The sequence below is a fragment of the Zingiber officinale genome, chromosome 2A (assembly GCF_018446385.1).
Source record: "Zingiber officinale cultivar Zhangliang chromosome 2A, Zo_v1.1, whole genome shotgun sequence".
Lineage (NCBI taxonomy): Eukaryota > Viridiplantae > Streptophyta > Magnoliopsida > Zingiberales > Zingiberaceae > Zingiber > Zingiber officinale.
This window is the reverse complement of record NC_055988.1, coordinates 126987775-127006598: the sequence shown is the minus strand read 5'-3', so window position 1 is coordinate 127006598 and position 18824 is coordinate 126987775. Positions and strand designations below refer to the sequence as shown.

General features: G+C 32.3%; 1 protein-coding gene across 1 annotated transcript; it reads right to left on the bottom strand.

The window, feature by feature from the left end:
- Positions 1-11758: 11758 nt before the first annotated feature.
- Positions 11759-16610, bottom strand: LOC122042252 (transmembrane 9 superfamily member 3-like). Its single transcript, XM_042602268.1, has 7 exons — positions 16343-16610; positions 15911-15951; positions 15244-15826; positions 14336-14473; positions 14044-14200; positions 13408-13892; positions 11759-12291 (listed from the first exon to the last, which is right to left on the bottom strand). The coding sequence occupies exons 1-7, from the start codon at positions 16504-16506 to the stop codon at positions 12072-12074; spliced, it is 1788 nt and encodes a 595-aa protein (XP_042458202.1). The 5' UTR covers positions 16507-16610; the 3' UTR covers positions 11759-12071.
- Positions 16611-18824: the final 2214 nt, after the last annotated feature.

The window sequence follows — 18824 nt, the reverse complement described above, 5'->3', positions numbered from 1 at the left end:
ATGGCAACAAAAATTCAAAGTTAAGAAAATAATGCTATAAAAAGATAAGCATGAAAGGATGAGCATAAAATTAAGTGCAGAGCTAAATTAAGTGCAGAGCTCCCCCTTAGTAAACAACTTAAGTATAAAGACTCCCCCTTAACAAAAGCTCCTCTTGAATTAAAAAAAAAAATCAAAAATTTCTATTTTCTTAAACTTTCTTTGAATTTTCTTATACTCTCCCCCTTTGCCATATATCAAAAATAAATAAAGGAGTAAAGGATAAGTTGAGTATAAGCCTTAGCTTGTTTTGAGAAATAATAATTTTTATTCATAACAACTTTAAGACGATAGATGAAAGAGTTTAGCTTGGAAAAAACTTTTAAGTAGAGGGAAAAACTTTGATAAACATTTAGCTTTTTAGAATTGATTTTCTTGTAAAACTTTTTAGCTAAGTGAAATTAGAAGGTTCATTATATGTGTAAAGGAAAAAATTGCTGAAAAGGATTAAGTTTGAAACATACTTTAGCTAAGAAAAACTATTTTTGACTTTGAAGAGTAACTTAGCTAATTTTGAAATAGTTTTGAAAAATTACTTAGTAAATTTTGACAGGCTTTTAAAGAAATACTTAGTAAAGTTTGATAACCTTTTGAAGAAATACTTAGTAAATTTTGAAAAACAACTTGGCTTTAAAAAGATATTGATAAAAGCTTAGTTAAGATAATAAACAGTTTAAAGCTTAATTAAAAAACTTATTTTTAAGGATAAAAATAATTGGATTTTCTTTAACTTTTCAAAAAGTTTAACTGTTAAATAAAAAAAACTTGGCTTGACTCCACTCACTCCCCGTTAATTAATGCCAAAATAAATCCCTAGGTTACTAGATTCCAAGCATGTAATATATAAAAACATAATAGGTATTTTATATTTTCCTAATTTTCTATCTCACCCATTTTAGGTTATCAAGCATGTTCAACTTATGAGTGAGTATGAGATGGAATTATCTTTATTTTAAATTGATATTTAAAATAAGTTTGAGTATGACTTTCAAATGAGTAAAACATTTAAAATTTTGAAAATTGAGTTTGAAATTATAATTTGAACATATGATTTGAAAATTAGTTATGATTTAAAAATTAACAATCATTAGTTTTTTTTTAAAATAATTATGATAACAAATCAGATTTTGAGATAATTTTTAAATTGATTTTCAAATGGATTTTTAAAATAATTTTTAAATGATTTTCAAAGGATTTTTAAAATAATTTTTAACTGATTTTCAAAAGGATTTTTAAATAATTTTCAAAGGATTTTTAAAATAATTTTTAAATGATTTTCAAAAGGATTTTTAAATGATATTCAAAAGGATTTTTTAGAATAATTTTTAAATGATTTTCAAAGGATTTTTAAAATAATTTTTAAATGATTTTCAAAATAATTTTTAAATGATTTTCAAAATGATTTTTAAATAAGTTTTTAAAGAATTTTTAAATAAGTTTTTAAAAGAATTTTTAAAATAAGTTTTTAAAGAATTTTACTTTTAATTATTAATTTAATTTAATTTGATTTTGATCCTTAGTTATCTCACCCAATCTAAATTTTAAATCAGAGAATCCTGTAATTTTGTGAGATGAATTGGGTTTAATTATAGGGTTTGGTTTAACTTTGTGTTAGATTTAGTTTAGCTTTGGGCTCAACAAATAGGCATTCTCTGGATAAACTTCTGGGCTGTGGTGAGTCACTTGAGCATCATTAAAGTAACCATGCTTTCGAGGTTTTCCAAATAGTCCTATCCACTGAACTTAATACAAAATCTTGGTTTAACTGGTTATGATCCATAAAGGGTAGCTTCGGTTAGTTCCACTTAGCCAAATGCACCAGGTCGAAGTTATATCTTCCTAGACATGCATAGACTAAATTTTCCTAATGTACTATCATCCAAAATTTCACCAGTACCATAGGTCAAGTTAAACTTGTTCCCTTTCTAATTAGTTCTAATTACCCTTCCGGGTAAGTTAGTTTTGAAGGTGCTAGCTATTCTGGAGCCTCCCCCTACATTGTTGATAATTTTATTTAAATTTATAAATTAGATTTGAGTTATATTTAAATTAAGTTTAGTAAATAAAAGGTACTTGATTATAGCTTGGTTTGTAGTGTTTAAGTTTTACTTTAGACTTATAACCCAAGTCTAGATTTTGTTTATTAGTTAAATTATTAATAATCTTTTCTAATTTATCTTTTAAGATATTACTTTGTTTCTCTAATTTTCTCAATGTTAATTTCTTATGTTTATTAAATAATTTTAAGTTATTCTTATTTAGATTTGAATTAACTCTATTTATTGTATTTTTAGCATGCATATCCAATTTTGAAGAAAAATATATACTAGAGCAAGCAGGATTATTTAGAGTACCGACATGTGTTGAAAAGATTTGATTTTCATATAATGTAAATTTATTTACCTTGATTTCTCTCCCTGGATTATTGAGTCTTCTTTCTGGGCATTGTCTTTTGTAGTGACCCATTCGTTTGCACTTAGAGCATTCAATGTGCTTCTTCCCTTTCCTAATCATTTTCTCCTTCTCCTCCAATTGAGCCGACCGAATCTTATGAGTAGGGCACTCATTTCTATAGTGACCTCTCTCCCTACACTTAAAACAAGTTATGTGAAATTTAAAATTTGAATTTATAATTTTACCTTTAGGATCCATGATAGGATTCTCCCCCTTGACTGTTGTCATTTCAAATTCTGACTCAGATTCAGATATCTCGTCTTTGGCCATCAGTGCTATGAAATCGGTATGCTCTAATTCTTCTGAGTCTAGTTCGGAGGTTGACTCTGGGGATTCAAATTCAGATTCGAACTCAGGTTCTATTTGATCTTCTGGCTCTGAAGGGATCTCATAAAGCTTGAGCAATTTCTCTCAAAGCTCCTTAGCATTGTTGAACTTTCCAACTTAATCAAGATCTGAATTTGTTAGTCCGCATAGGAGAATACAAGTTGCTTTTGCATTTGCCTCGAATGTCCTTATTGTTTGTGCATCCCACTTGTCACACGTGATGGGTACACCTTCTTCAGTGGGGAGAATAAATCCAATATGGACTATGGTCCATATTTTCGCTTCGGTCTTCAGTTGGTGCTCCACCTGGTCTTTCCAGTATCTGAAATTCTCGTCGGACAGAAGTGGTAGGCATGTAGAGTTGTACCCATCTTCGTAGGCCATTAAGAAGGAATCTCGCAAAATAAAAATAATAAAACTTGTTCCAAGATTTGGTCTTGGATTAGTAGTGCGGGAAAAAGATAGAAATAGGAAGTCACAAATTTCGAGAAAAAATAAAAAAAATATTATATCAAATTTTGATAAATGCGATATTTTATCAATACTAATAAGCGGTGAAGAGATGAGAATGAATTTTTCGAAAATAATTTTGGAGGGAAAAAATGAAAGGCATAAGGTTTTATTTTTACCCTAAACGAATGAGAAAGCGACCAAAAAATGATCGAACGGTAGTTGTACCAATTCAGAGCAACCCCGCTCTGATACCAATTGTTGGATCGAGAAGCACTAGAGGCGGGGTAAATAACGCTCGTGGCTTTCACGTGTTTCGGATTCAAAAATTCAAGTAACGCAGGGGAAATAAATAAGCAACCACACACAAGAAGACCAAGATTTACTTGGTTCGGAGTTTAGGGCGACTCATACTCCAAGGCTCACGATCGTAGATCACTTTCGGTGGACAATCACTATCAATTCGTAAGTCTTTTACAATTCTGAAATACAAGTGCTAAATAATGACTTTATACCGACAATATGAAAGATGAAGAAGCTAGTCGTCGTCCGTCGGAGTGTCGAGGTGCTTCGGAGCAGTGCACAGCTTTTAGAAGATTACTTTAGTTCTGTTTTCGTTTTCTTTGAAGCTGTAACCCGAGGCCCCTTTTATAGCCTTTATGGATCTGATCCAGATCCTCAAAGTTCGGGATCAACTTTGACCCGAGGCGGATCGGTCGACCGATCCCCGGTTCGATCGACCGATCAGGCGATCTTCTCCTCATCCGATCCGCCCGATCCACTCACTCCACTTTGATCTAGTCAACTTCTATCCCTGGTTCGATCGACCGATCCACCGTTCGATCGACCGATCCTCTGGTCGAGCCTGGTCCAATCTCTATATATCTGATCTGCTGGCTTGGGGGTTCGGTCAACCGATCTCAAGGTTCGGTCGACCGATCCAAGTCAGATCTACCCCTGCACAAAAATGTTAGTCACCTGCAAAACAGAATTAGAACACAACAAATAATATACGAAAACATAGATTGACAGTCTTCGGACTGTCCGGTTCTGACTTCGGATTTCCTACCGGAAATCCTAGGTCGAACCGACGCCTACTGTTCCCTCTTCCTGGGAACGCGTCCTCACCTAATCCCCTCAGGAGAGATTACCTGATGTCAGTCCGATCCTCCAAACCGACTGAACTTTCTGCGTAGGGTTACTACCCCCTAGGACCTAAGGTTACCGCCCCCTAGGATTTTTCTCCACCTAGGGTTACCACCCCCTAGGATCTAAGGTTTCCACCCCTTAGGGTTTTTCTCCACCTAGGGTTACCACCCCCTAGAACCTAGGGTTACCACCCCCTAGGGTTTTCCTTCACCTAGGGTTACCACCCCTAGGACCTAGGGTTACCACCCCATAGGATTTTCTTTCACCTAGGGTTACCACCCCCTAAGACTTAGGGTTACCACCCCCTAGGACTTAGGGTTACCACCCCCTAGGGTTTTCCCCTGCCTAACCGCAGTTAGGACTTTCCTGAAACCTCATTTAAACACGTTAGATAACAAGGAATCTTAATTTTGAATCCCTTTATCATTATCAAAACGTAGGTTCGATCGTCGGATGTTTCCCGCACCAACATAGTTCGTCAAAGTCTAAACACATCGATATAAAATTTATGGCAGTTAAAGAAAGAGTTCGGAGTGATCAAATTATAATAGAGCATATAAGGACAAATTCCATATTAGCGGATCCGCTCACCAAAGGGCTGATCACTCAAGGTGTTTCATCAGCATGTGCTGAATATAAAGATTCTTTCTTTCGATGAAGTACACATTTGGTAGGAATCTATATTTTGGTATAATGCTCTATATTAATAAACACATGTATTTTTGGCTTATTGTACGTATTAAAGTTTTTACATGTGTATAAGTGATAAACCATAATTTGTCGTGAATTGGTATCAAATAATCATCGAACCTCTCTAAGCTAATGAAGCATAGAGAATGGCTCAGATTGTTTCTCTCCAGGAATGTAAACGATGTTTAATGGACCTAGGAACAATTTATTAGAATTGGGGTTTTGGATTTTGTTGAGTTCTTAAACTAAGGAATGAAATTGTAAAACAATTATAAAACTAAATCTAATGTGATGAAAGACATCCTATCTATCTATCAATCATGAACCTACAACATATTGTCACTCTATGCTATGGATTACACCATTAACAAATCTAAACATATTAGAAACTAAACAAAAGCAAACAAGAACAAACCAAACTCAAAGGTTTGGATACTCAATGGATCAAACCAACCATTTGTCAGATGGTAGAAAATCCATTAAGATCCGTGAAGATGAGCAGATAAGAAACAGATCGACAACTTCATCTACCCTAGCAATTCATATCTTTGCAATCGGGCAGTACCAAAACATGAACAAATTCAGATTTAAGCGCTTGTGAACTAAACATGAACTAAAGAACATATCAGATCTCCAATCAAGGAATTAGCAACATTCAGATGAATTTAAGACAATAAGAAACATATCTAAACTTTATCTGAGCCTACCAATTTGAGCCCATGAAACTAAACAGCTAAGAAAATAGAAACCAAGCTGGAAATTGACAAAACAGAGTGTGGGAATAGAATTTGGGGGAAGTGATGAAACCGAGTTGAGCTGGCACTACAAGAAAAAAACTAATAGACAACGCTTTTAAAGCGCTGTCTATATGCCTGAAAAAGCGTTGTTAAAAGTACTGTTGTTAAAAGTCTGCTCAACGATAACGCTTTTAAAGCGTTGTTGTTTGTAGCGAAGACAACGCTTTTGCAATGCTTTAAAAGCGTTGTCGGTTTTTGCAAAGACAACGTTTTTGCAACGCTTTAAAAACGTTGTCGTTGGTAGAAAAGACAACGCTTTTGCAACGCAGTAAAAGCGTTGTCATGTTTTGCAAAGATAACACATTACAACGCTTTAAAATCTGGCCCATTGTCATCAAATAATAGTAGAATTCTTATGCAGTATGCTAAATACTTACGATTCGATTCCTAACTATAATATATTTTAGGATATTTTTCTCCGTTAGGATGATAAACCCAGGATATTGGATTGTTGAGTCGCCCATTACGAGCACTTTTAAATTTATCCTAATGATCGATAGAAAATTTCTATAGAATCATATATCATCGTACGATTAATCAGCTTGAAGCTACATAATTAATTCCCAAAAGAAGACATACAGATTAAATCTAATTAATGGAAACATTTCGATAGAATTCAATGAGTATACTAAAAGTATTATATGTAAAAAAAATCCTTAGGGTCTCCACAACACCACCAAATATTTCTTCCAAATATTTATGGTCTAACGTCTACATCATTAATCAAATATTTAACTTCTCAAATATCTCAAATCATATAATCAAATATTTCTCCAATTAAATATTTATGGGTGTCACCTACTAAATATCTCATTCTTAAATATCTCAAATTCCACAATCAAATATCTTATCAACAAAATATTTATAGATCTCACTATCATTTTATTCATTTATATCTAATTTTATATTTAAATAAAATTAATTATACTTATCAATATTTAATTTAATATATTTCATCGATATTTTTATAAATATTGTTTACTTAATATTTATTAATATTTTGATAATTATTAAATTAATTATTTTAATTAAATATAAGGAGACATATAAATTTTTTTAAAAAATAATATAATATACACAATATAAATGTTTCACAAATTCAAAATTAAAATACTAAAATACAAACCACGTTAATAAAACATATAAGGATAAACCACATAAATTAAAACCATAATTAGTTAATAAGATAAATAAAAATTCACTGCATGTTCAATCTTTTCTTTAGTTGCTCACATATCGTTAGATGATTCTGAAATTATTCATCTATCATACTTCGTGTGTCCATTACGAGGAGTTGATGTACTTAGATAAGTTGGTCCACTTTCTTACTATTATTATACTCCTTTAAATGTGCTACTATTTGTTGCATAGCCTTATTCAATTCATTAATTAGGCATACTCTTTCTTTACTTTTCCTCTTTCCTATTTTTTGTCCCATTGGATGAGATTGGGCTTCTCTATCATCCACATCAACAGTTGTGTTATGATTTGAAGAATTAGTATACGTACCTGATGATTAATTCTGATGTCCTTATTTTCTTTGTAACCCGTTGCTTTGAGGATTGAGGAGCATATATCAGACTAGTTTTCACAATCATCCACACATGTTCATAATAGAAAGTAGATTTAAAAGTACTTTTGTATTCTTCATGAGCCCGCACCATCAAATTTTTGTCGCTCCATCCGCTTGGTCGATCATTGTATCATCTATTGTAGATTCCATTATATCTATTCACGATCTGTTTCATCGAAGCCCAATGTGATTTTGTTTTATCCACAGTTCTCTTTTTAACTCTCTTATCTCGATTGATATTGTAATATGTCACCACATATTTCTAAAAAGACTCATTCTTCTAGGCATTACCAAATACTGAATCTTCACCCATGATTATGTAAGCTGCTGCAAGGAACTTATCATCTGCTACTGTCACACTGTTCATTTGCTACGATCACTTGCATCAACCATAGCTCTTCTCGATTGATTGAATCTCTGGTGATTGAAGCAGATTAATTCCATGAGATGGAGTTTGTATGAAATATTGATTATTCTACCAATATTCCGAGGGGCATGTATAAAAGGAAGCTCAAGGGTCGCTACTTGCAAACTTTGAATAACTTTAAAAATTGTGATAATATGACAATGAGTATGGAGAAGATTATAGATTGGGATGAACTTAAGAATTTTCTCCATTTAAATTTTTGTTAATATTTGAAGAATTTAATAAATTCTCAAAATAATGACAAGAATTTCTATTCATTTTTTTAAAATTTTTTATAAGCAATAAATTTTTTTGGTTGAAAAATAAATTAAAAAAATAAAGTATATATAGAAGGAAAAAATGACCGTTGCCCATTATTCTAAAAACGGATCAACTTTCTAAAAATGGATCATCATTCTACAATTTACAACATTTACATTTATTAAAAATAAAAAATAAAACGGCTGCTGCAAGTACGCGTGTGGGAGGCCCCACCATCTCTTGCTACAAAAGCTTTACTTTTTTTATTTTTTTAAAATAAAAAAATAACCTAGATAGAAATAACTGAGATAGAATTATTCCGGATGATTTTTAAGGGGGCGTTTAATTTTTTTCTAGAAATAGGAATCGGAATAAGAATCATAGAATTGTAGAATGGGAATGAGTATGAGTATAGATATCATTCTTAAAAACAATGTTTAATTAGTTGAATATTTTCTATCGGAATAAATCAAAATTATCTTTTTTTACCCTTAAAGGAAAATAAGTGAAAAAAATTAGATGTGAGAGAGAATGATAAGAGAAAAAGTATGATGAGAAAGAATAAAGAGAGAGAAAGTACAATAAGAAAAAATGAGGAAAGAAAATGTGATGGAAGAGAACATGATGATAAAAGATGAGAGAAAAAATATGATACAACAACAACCAACCCTTTTCCCACTAGGTAGGGTCGGCTTAGAGAGAAAATACGATGAGTGAGAAAATATGATGAGAGAGAAAAAGTATAATGAGAAAAAAATAAGGAGAGAGAGTATGATGGGAGAGATTGAGGAGAGAGAAAGTATGATAAGAGAGAAAGTGTGATTAGAGAGAAAGTGTGATGAGAAAAAATAAGAAAGAAAATATGATGGGAGAGATTGAGGAGAGAGCAAGTATGATGAGAGAGAAAGTGTGTTAAGAAAAAAAAGGAGAGTGTGTGGTGGGAGAGAGTGAGGAGAGAGAAAGTGTGATGAGATAGAAAGTAAGATGAGAGAGAGTGTGATGAGAAAAAAGAGAAAAGAGAGTGTGGTGTAAGAGATTGAGGAGAGATAAAATATGATGAGAGAGGAAGTATGAAGAGAGTGGAAGTGTGATGAGAAAAAAAAGATGGAAGAGAGTGTGATGGAAGAGATTAAGGAAAGAAAGAGTATGATGAGAGAGAAAGTGTAATAAGAAAAAAAAAAAAAAAAAAAAAAAAGAGGAAAGAACGTGTGATGAGAGAGATTAAGGAGAGAGAAAGTGAGTAATAAAATGAGAAGAGAGAAAATATGATGAGAGACAACAAGGAGAGAGAAAGTGATATGAAAGAAAAATTAAATAAATATATTTTGATATTTGATATTAAGGGGGAAAATTTTAGTTTTGGGTCAAGGGTATTTTTGGAATAAAGAAATATTTTGATTGTTGAAAATAGAGTAATGACTTATTGAAGTGGAGAGACATGGAATGAGTCATTACCCAATTATAAGGATTCAATCCCTTATATGTATTTCCATTCCTATAATCCAAACATCAACAATAATAATCAATGACTATTATTTTCATTCCCCACTCTTATTCTCCTAAACTAAACGCCCCCTAAATGTCCCCAACCCTCCTGTAGAGGATATTTGAAATAAGGAGATATTTAGAGTAATATTCCTTTTAAATATCCCCATCATATATGCTCTTATAATATTAAATAAACTCGCGGTTCAAGCCCCATCTATGACGAATTTATAGGAATTTTTTCTCCAAATGAGGCACGGAACTAAAGGATGCTGGGCTCCTGTACTATTCACTGCGAGTACTTCCCGATTTACTCTGATGATCAGTGGAAAATTTCTGTAAGACCAAACTATTTACCTCAAGTTCGACGTTACTAGCCTGATTAATCTTCTTTTTCTTATAACACTAAATAGAATATTCTTTCTTATTTTTATCTAAAAATACTTTTATTTAGATTGTTTTAGCTCCCGTGGAAATTATTGCAACTTAACAAAATTGTTTAGAGCACTGTTATATTAAAATATTATTTTTAATTTGATTAAAATTATTCTAATTTAATCAAATTTATTTTAATACTATTATAATAATTTTAAAAATTGCTAAACCAAGTGTCTTATGTTGTAATAATAATTTTTAATAAAAGCAATTTTATGTAGTAGTTGTAAACAAAATTGTTATATTAGTGTTTGTACAAAATATTTTCTTCTAAAAAAAATAGAATGACATTGTATTGATTTTTTTTTTAATTAGGGTGCTCATCTAATGAAAAAGATAAAGACGAATGTGTTTTTTTTTATTTTTCTCTAATTTACTTTTTTTTTAATCAAGTTGTTTGATTTTACAATTCGATTAATCCTTGAGATGATCGGTCCGACTCTATAATAATTTTCTGTCGATAAATAAATTTAAAAGCGCAAGTGAGTCCATATAATTTCTTGTGTTCCCTGAGTTTGTCCTTATCGTTGTACTCCTCATTAACTATATATAATAATAATAATTTGAGTTAGAATTATTTTAATAAAAATTGAACAAAGTATTATAACAATATTTATAAAGCTATTTGACTAAATTACTAAATTAGTTAGAGCAATTTTAATTAAAATTAACTCAATATTAGATAAGTTTAAGCCAAAATTATTACAAATATAACAAAGATATTTTTAAAATAAGATAAACACCCTTTTCAATATATTTTTAACAAAGGACACTACAAAGACATTTTGTTGTTTTTTTTTTAATTCAGATGTTTGAATTTCATCTAATTAATTTTGAAGATAGATAATCTTCTTCCTAATTAGCCTCCTAAATAAATTCAAAACACAATTTTATTCTTCCCTAGAAACACTCTGGAATTTAAAAAAAATTAATAGTATATATTTGAAAAATCCTCAATACTACTTTGACTAATTGATTCATCATTATTCGTCGTCGAAAAATTAAAATTGATCACATATTTAAAAACCCCTTGACCTAAGATATACATTGGTACCATTTTTACGAAAAAATACCGTGTCTAGGAATGTTAAATATTAAATTTTAAAAACAAAATATATAATAATAAATTGATAAATTAAATGTAGAACATGAAGTGAGGATGTTAAATTAAAATTGGATTGGATTCGAACTAAATCCAACGAGTATGCACGAAGATAAGGATTACATTAGTTTAAATTGGAATTAATTTGAAGTTGATTTGATTAAGTTATGATCGAATCAAATTTAATATTTTTTATCTGTTTAAAATAAATTAGGATATTTTTGAAAAAAAATTTCTCATTTTTCTTTTCTCCCTACACACTACAACACTGCTATGTCAACCCTATTGATGTAGAAATACTAAATATTATAAAAAAATAATATCACAAATGATTTTTTAATTTTGAATCATCGATAAACTCTTGAGATCAACTGATTATTGTTTTAATTAGAACTTAGTACTAATGTCAAAATTTTAAAATTTAAGTTCATTATTGTCTCCTTAAATTCAAATTTTAAATTTTAGATTGTGAAAATTGACCTATACTAAATTTTAAATTTTTTAAAAATCATCCTTCCTAGTTTAAAATTCTAGCTACACCACTGAATACTTGGGTTTGATAATGTTTACTGGAGTCTTTGGACAAAAAATAAAGAGCTTAATCATGAACATAATATTGTTTATTAGTCATTATTCTAGGAAGTACAACACATGTATGGCCAAAAAAGAGGGAAATAAATTCTTAGTACAGTGTGATTCCAAAAATTCTGTCTTACAAATCTCAAGAATGCACGTTCTATAGGCCTTACAAACATACAAGTTGACGAGACGAAAATTGATCGATAATGACAAAAAAAAAAAAGACGACCACTATAATTCCCACGTAGAACGAATGCAGTGAACATATCGAGTAAATTCTCCTTACTTGAAAGGAAGTCGAAGCTGATACTTCTCATTCCTAATCTACTCACACTTGATGGATCGGTATATGTGACGGACGAAGAGCAAAGCTGCACGGAAGCCAACCATGCCAAGCATCAAGAAGAAGCCGTAGCAGATGCAAGCCATGTAGCCGAAGAAGAAGGAGGTCTGCATGAAACCCGACATGTCGGAGCGAGCATAGTAATAGTACCAACAGTATCCGTAGACAAAGAGGCCAGTTGATCCTCCGCATAGGAAAGACCTGGATCAGATAAAGCAGCGTGTGTATTTAGATGCAAGCAACAGAAAGTATGGTGACCAGTTTCAGGTGAAATTGGAAAGATGGGCCTAGTTAGGGTTTAGGGTTTTACAGCAAAATGTAAAATATAATTTTCCAACTTTCATAAGTCTTGCAACAGAACATGGGCACTTGACAAAACCTAATCTAACACTATAACACTATTATACATTTGTAAACCCAATTGGTTGAAAGAGAAAACAAATTATTAGCAGAATTAGAAGTAACCAGAAAAACATAACTAGGACTTTCCTATCTTAACCTATTATTATTTCTAAAAATATACTTGTTTTCGGCAATGTTGTAGCAAATATGAGATCATAATTACTATGCAATTGTCACGAATACAATCCATACTTGTTACACAATTATAGCAACTATGATCTCGTAGCTACCATAACATAATATTACTCAATGTTGATCAGAAATAGACTGTCTATATTGTAGCAGTTACAATTTGTAACAGTTATAATACAATATTAACGAGATAAAATATTCATATTATAGCAGTTATGAATAGTAACCTCTACATTGTAGTGTTATTAGTATTGACCAGAATTGAAATATTTATATTGTAGCAGTTATGATCCCGTAGTTGCTACAACAATGTCTAACAAGGGTATTTTTGAAAACAAAAATGTCTTAAGGTGGGAAGGGATGTTGTTTTGATAATAAATGGGAAAGGAGCGTCCTTTGAACGATTCTAATAAAAAAGGGTGCTCTTTAGATTTTTATATAACATAGCCAAGGAAGTGAAACCGATGATAGCATTAAGAAAGACTAAGTGATTGATATAATTAACGTTAAATTGAAAATGTGAAGCTAAACTTTTGGCTGAAAACAACTAATGATGTGAATTAGCAGGGAGCTATTTACATGCCTGGACTAGCTTAAAAATAGTGGACAAGCAAAGTAATCTTTGAGAATGGTATTCACTGAGCAACTAGCACAAAACAGAAACTAGATGAGTGCAAAAAAGAAAACATAGAATGCGTCTACATACACACAAAAGAGAAATAATCTTAACCATATAAGAAGCTTTCAAATGTGTGAATTAAATGAGTAGAACATCTACAGTACCTCCACCACCATTCGTGATCTTCAGCGGCAAGTTGAAAGTAGGTCAGCGCGATGGTAATAAACGCAGTGACAATGACAAGGATGATGAAGACGATGAATAGGATGCTATATATAGTATATATTCTGTGCCCCCAAACACTTGCAAATATGTAGTAAAGCTCAATATAGATTGCACTGAAAGGAAGAAAACCAGCCATTATCATCTGCGGAACAGCATGTCGATACCATGGCAACTCTGGAATCTCTCTAGGATATTTTGTTGTGCGAACAGGTGCTTGAAACTCTGATTTGCTGTTTTTGCCTGCAATTCCACCTAAGACTAGTAGCGGAGAGGTCACCAACGTCCAAATGAGGACAATAACAACCATAGTCCCAAATGGTAGTGCTGCAGTGGCACTATATACAATCGCAACAGTGTTAAGAAAGCAAAATGTGAGGAACAGAGGCCCACAGAAAAGGCATCCAGTCAATAGCAAATTCCTCACCTGCCAACCAAAAAGAAAGGGTTACATTCTTTTATGATTGGTTTTATTTCACATTTTTAGCAAGCATTAAGTAAAAGTGACACTATGCATAGATGAACTTATGAAGAGTTTAAAAAAATAATGAGTGGACGTCGAAGATAAAAGTGCATACCCAGTTTGTCCCTTCTAGTTGACAATAAAAAGAGGTAGCAGCATATCCAGCAATCCCAGAGGTAAGTGCATAAATGACCACAAGTGCAGTAAAAAGAGCCCCACGATTGTACGGGTAGAAAACCCCAACAAGTGCAAGAATGAAAGTGAAAATTGTGCTGTCATAAATGAGAAAAGAAGGTTAAGGAGAGCTGAATATAAAATAAGATTTGTCAATTGAGAAAAAAGGATAATTCAACAGATTTTGTTTCCTCACAAGTTTATTTAAATGTAAGGTTTTACAAGACACTCACAGAGTAAATAACTGTGTGCCAGAACCAACACAAGCAGCCAGCAGAGACTTGTACTTTGGAAACCTAAAGACATCACCATGGATATATTTCCAGCCAGTCTCTTCTTCATCATCAGCAGACTCTTCATCATGTGCATACCTATAATAAAAGTCAAGAGGTAAATGGGACGCCAGCTTTTTTACCCCTATTTATATATATCTTATGCTAGGAGGCAACTCCAATGTAACACCAGATTTTTGAGTAATTCCCGTGAAGAAAATCTTTAAGTTTGTAAAGCAACAAGTTTCTGTCTAGACAAGTGCCTCCAAACCACCAAGAAGACTAAACCAAAACAATGTTGCATATTCTAGTGATTTAAAACAAAATACCATCTGCTTTCTTATACATCATGACTAAGGGATTGCATGATCTGGGGTGAGATAAAGGCTCCATGTAGAATATAAGGAAAAGATAGAAATAGCACATAAAAGTATATACTTCAAGTTAAAAAAGAAACCCACTGAATGGCATGTTACATTGGCCTACCAATCAAGTGAATTCTCATATCTATTACAGCAGGACTCACTGTTCAATGACAATGTCATGATGAACTGCACCAACCACATCTCTACTAAAAAATATTATGGTAGGAGATTTAGCAAAGAAAAATTAAGCTGCCAAATCATTGTCATTATTCTCTGAATAGAGTTTTAAAGTTGACAGATAAAATTGAAAAAAATGAACCAAGAAAAAAATGAAGAAAGAATTTATCTAAGAAGCAAACAAAAATACTATCAAACTTGAATTGTAATTTTGTGGAAGGTGAAAATTATTTTCACCATAAAATACTACATACTCAAGAGAATCTAAATGGATGCAAAATAGGTGAATGGTAAAATAAAGAGAGAGAAATGTGCAAGGTTCATTACTTGACAAAATCATTCTTCAGCACCCGCATGAGGATTGTGCCAAGGAATCCAGTCAAGAGAAGAACTGTCACACAAGAATTTATAATGGAAAACCAATGGATCTCAAGGTGATGAGGTAGTGAAGAAGTCTGGGAATATTTCTCCATCCTCTTCTCAAAGGATATGGTGGTCTCCTTCCACTTAACAGAATACACAAATTCCACTTCAATATTCTTATCTTCTGTCACATCCAACATGATATTGGGGTCGGTGTGAACGGTAATCTCAATCACCCTGTCATTGTTGTAGAAGACATCAAAGTGGAAGCGCTGATAGAGGAAGTACCTGTACTCCCCAACGTCTTTACCTTCCTTGTCAACCTTTCCAATGAATCCCCAGAGAGGAAGATCATCATAGTACATCTGGAAGTAATAGTCCTTGGAGACTGCACTCCTGAACTTGGCAACATCTGTTTTTGAGAGATTCTTTTTGCAAAGCAATTCATACTTTTGGTCTGTATTGAAGTCAAGCTTGTATGGGGCATCTACCAAACGGTCCCCATTCAGAACTTCTCCAAGTGCTTCTTTTTTCTCCGTCACATGCTCTGACACCAATAACATAATAGATCCTCAAATCAATGAAAAAGAGAAACAACGAAATGAACAGAGAGTATGGAGTACAGACAAACCTGGGGTGCAAAATGGTAGATCAAAATAACGATACGTCTCACTGCGCACGTATAAAAAAAAGTGAAAGGAGTAAGAAAGACATCAAATCTTTAGAAAAGTAGTTAAAAAACGAAATCATTCAGCATTGAACATATATCACGTAATTTAATTGAAAGCGCCCTGCAATCATAATTACTTTCACAGTCGCTCTTTGACCTCCAATTCACAATCAACGATATAGAAATCTTCAGAAGTTCATTCAATGAAGGAATGGAATAACCCAAACGAAACCTTAACAAAAGTACGAACTCAGAATTTTTTAAACGGATCAGATCCAGCAAAGACCTCAACATCACCTCACCTCGACCTTCCAAATTAAACTTGAGAGTGCGGATGCACTCGGATCAGGAGAGCAGGGTGTCAGATCTGAGGGGAAGAAGGCAAGGACTCACCTAGGGTTATGGAAAGGGCCGACTTTGTTGACGTAGAGGGGAACGTGGTCGCCCTTCTTGTACCGGTGATTGGAGGCGTCCGACGCGACTCCGGCGACGCCGAAGCACAGCAGAAGCGCAGCCACCGACACCGCGAGATCCATCACCGGCTTCCTCATTCCCATCGACCGGTCGAAATCTCTCAGATCGGCTGCCCCCTCGAAGCTTGCAGATCGATACGATTCGATTTTATAGGGATGGGATCACGGGGTCGGATCGAGTCCAATTAGCATATTTAAATACTGGCATGAAATGTCAAAGACGGAGGTGCAGAACCTGCTACAATGAAATGTGAAAACCGGAGAACGGAGGGCTGGGATGAAATTTAAGTTGGGTGGGGAATCATGGTAAAAGTTGATCGGTTCGTCGTTCTGTCCCGTCAGTTTATTTTTGACGAAGAGGTAAATCATATATGATTATTAGTCTTGAAATAAGATGAGATATATATGAGTTGAGTAAATACTGTTAGAGTATGTTTGGTTCAAGTCATCATGTATAATCTTAGTTATGTGATTACCAAGTAATCACATAACCAAAGGGAATAAAACATAACCAAATATTGTTTGGTTCAAGTCATCATGTATAATCTTGGTTATGTGATTACCAAGTAATCACATAACCAAATTTATAGGGAATAAAACATAACCAAATATTGTTTGGTTCAACTTAGGTAATGCAACAAAAACTTGTTTGTTTGAAGGTTTTAATGAATACCCTACTTTAATATTTTACCGTATTATCCTCAGTTACAAAACTAATTATACATATTATTATTATTATTTATTTTTTAATATTTTTTTACTTTTCTTTTTCTGGTATATTTTTTTACTTTTTATGTGTTTTTTTATTTTTTAATGTTTTTATATTTTTATATTATTTATATTTATATTTTTACATTTTTTTTAATTTTAATTTTTATTTATTTATTTTATTTTTAAAATTTTAAAATTTTTATAAATTTTTTTTTATTTTTTAAAAATTTTTAAATTTTTATAATTTTTTTTTTAAAATTCTTTAAATTTTTTAAAAATTTTAAATTTTTTTAACATTTTAAAAAAAAAATTTATTTTTTTTAAAAAATAAATATTTTTAAATATTTTTTTATATTTTTTTACATTTTTTTTTCTTTTTTTCATGTTTTTTCTTATCGGAGGGTATTTTTGGTAAAAAAAATTCGTTAACCCCGGAATCAAGAAAAACCTTAGTTTTCTGAGGTTTTCCGATTCCGGACTGCATGACTCATTTGCTGACGTGTCGGGCATGGAACATTACTTGGGAATCATCGAATACCTAAACCAAACAAGGTTTTTGTTGATAACCTTGGATGGATAACCAAGGTTATCAAGAATAACCCCGAACCAAATACACCCTTAGGTATTTAACTTTTATTAGATCTTATGATGACAGAAATTAAATTCTCTAGCCTTAAAATTTCTTGTTTCCCTATCCCACTCATCTCCTAGTTCATCTTTGGTAGCTTCTGGTCATTGTCCCTATTAGAATTATATCCTATAGAAAAGATGAACGGATCACTGTAGATATGATCGATATCGAAATCTAACCAGATCTTAGAAAGATTTTCTTTGTCATAGATCTAAGTTTCTATTCAGATTCAATTAGATTCCGATGTCAATCGTACCGATGATAATTTCCTTAGATTCACCTTTTTTCTAGAATATAATTCTAGTCGGATCAACGATCTTCACCGACGAAGAACGAGTGAAATACTGTGGCAAAGAAAATTTGAAACAGAGCATCCGATCCTATAATGATAACATCATCATTTAATAATCAATTATCCGTCTCCAAGAAAGTTGGGTGGGAATCATGAAACTAAGTTTGGTTGATTCCACCATACGAATCGTGGAGTAACACCAAACAACGTGTTTAAAAACAAAATTAAAATTCTCACACGAAAAATAAATAAAAATTATATAAAAAGAGAGGTGAATATGGTACAGGCAGTGATACAATAGCTCATCTCTTTTTTTATATATATTTAAGGATTAAATTTTAATTTTAATTTTAATGAATTAACGGATAAATTTTTTTTAATGAATAATTGACCTAAAAATACTGAATTGATAGATCATCCGCTGCTACAAGTATTTTTCGATTTATTTTGATAGTCAGTGGAAAATTTGTTGGGATCAAACCAATCATCTCAGAGTTAGTCGGCGTAAGTTGAATATATGGTCAACTAAAAAATATAAATTTCTTTTCATGAGTAGTTAACCTAATAATGTTAGAATAATAGGTCATCCATTGTTAGTTATTTTCAATTTATCCTGATAGTCAGTGGAAAATTTCTGTAGAATCAGATCATCACCCAGGATTAGTCCGCACAACCTAGATACTACCCTCTGTTTGGACGGGGTGAGGCAAGGTTCATTAATGGAAGGGGAAGGGAGGGGAAGGAAGGAAAAGTAATATATTTATCTTA

What these genes read in the sequence shown, in the direction of transcription:
- LOC122042252 (XM_042602268.1), bottom strand. Translation starts at nt 16,506, where the DNA reads ATGGGAATGAGGAAGCCGGTGATGGATCTCGCGGTGTCGGTGGCTGCG. An exon ending in GGCCCTTTCCATAACCCTAG is followed by an intron (nt 15,952 to 16,342) that starts GTGAGTCCTTGC and finishes ATACGTGCGCAG; the next exon opens with TGAGACGTATCGTTATTTTG. An exon ending in CTGAAGAATGATTTTGTCAA is followed by an intron (nt 14,474 to 15,243) that starts GTAATGAACCTT and finishes CTTTTATTATAG; the next exon opens with GTATGCACATGATGAAGAGT.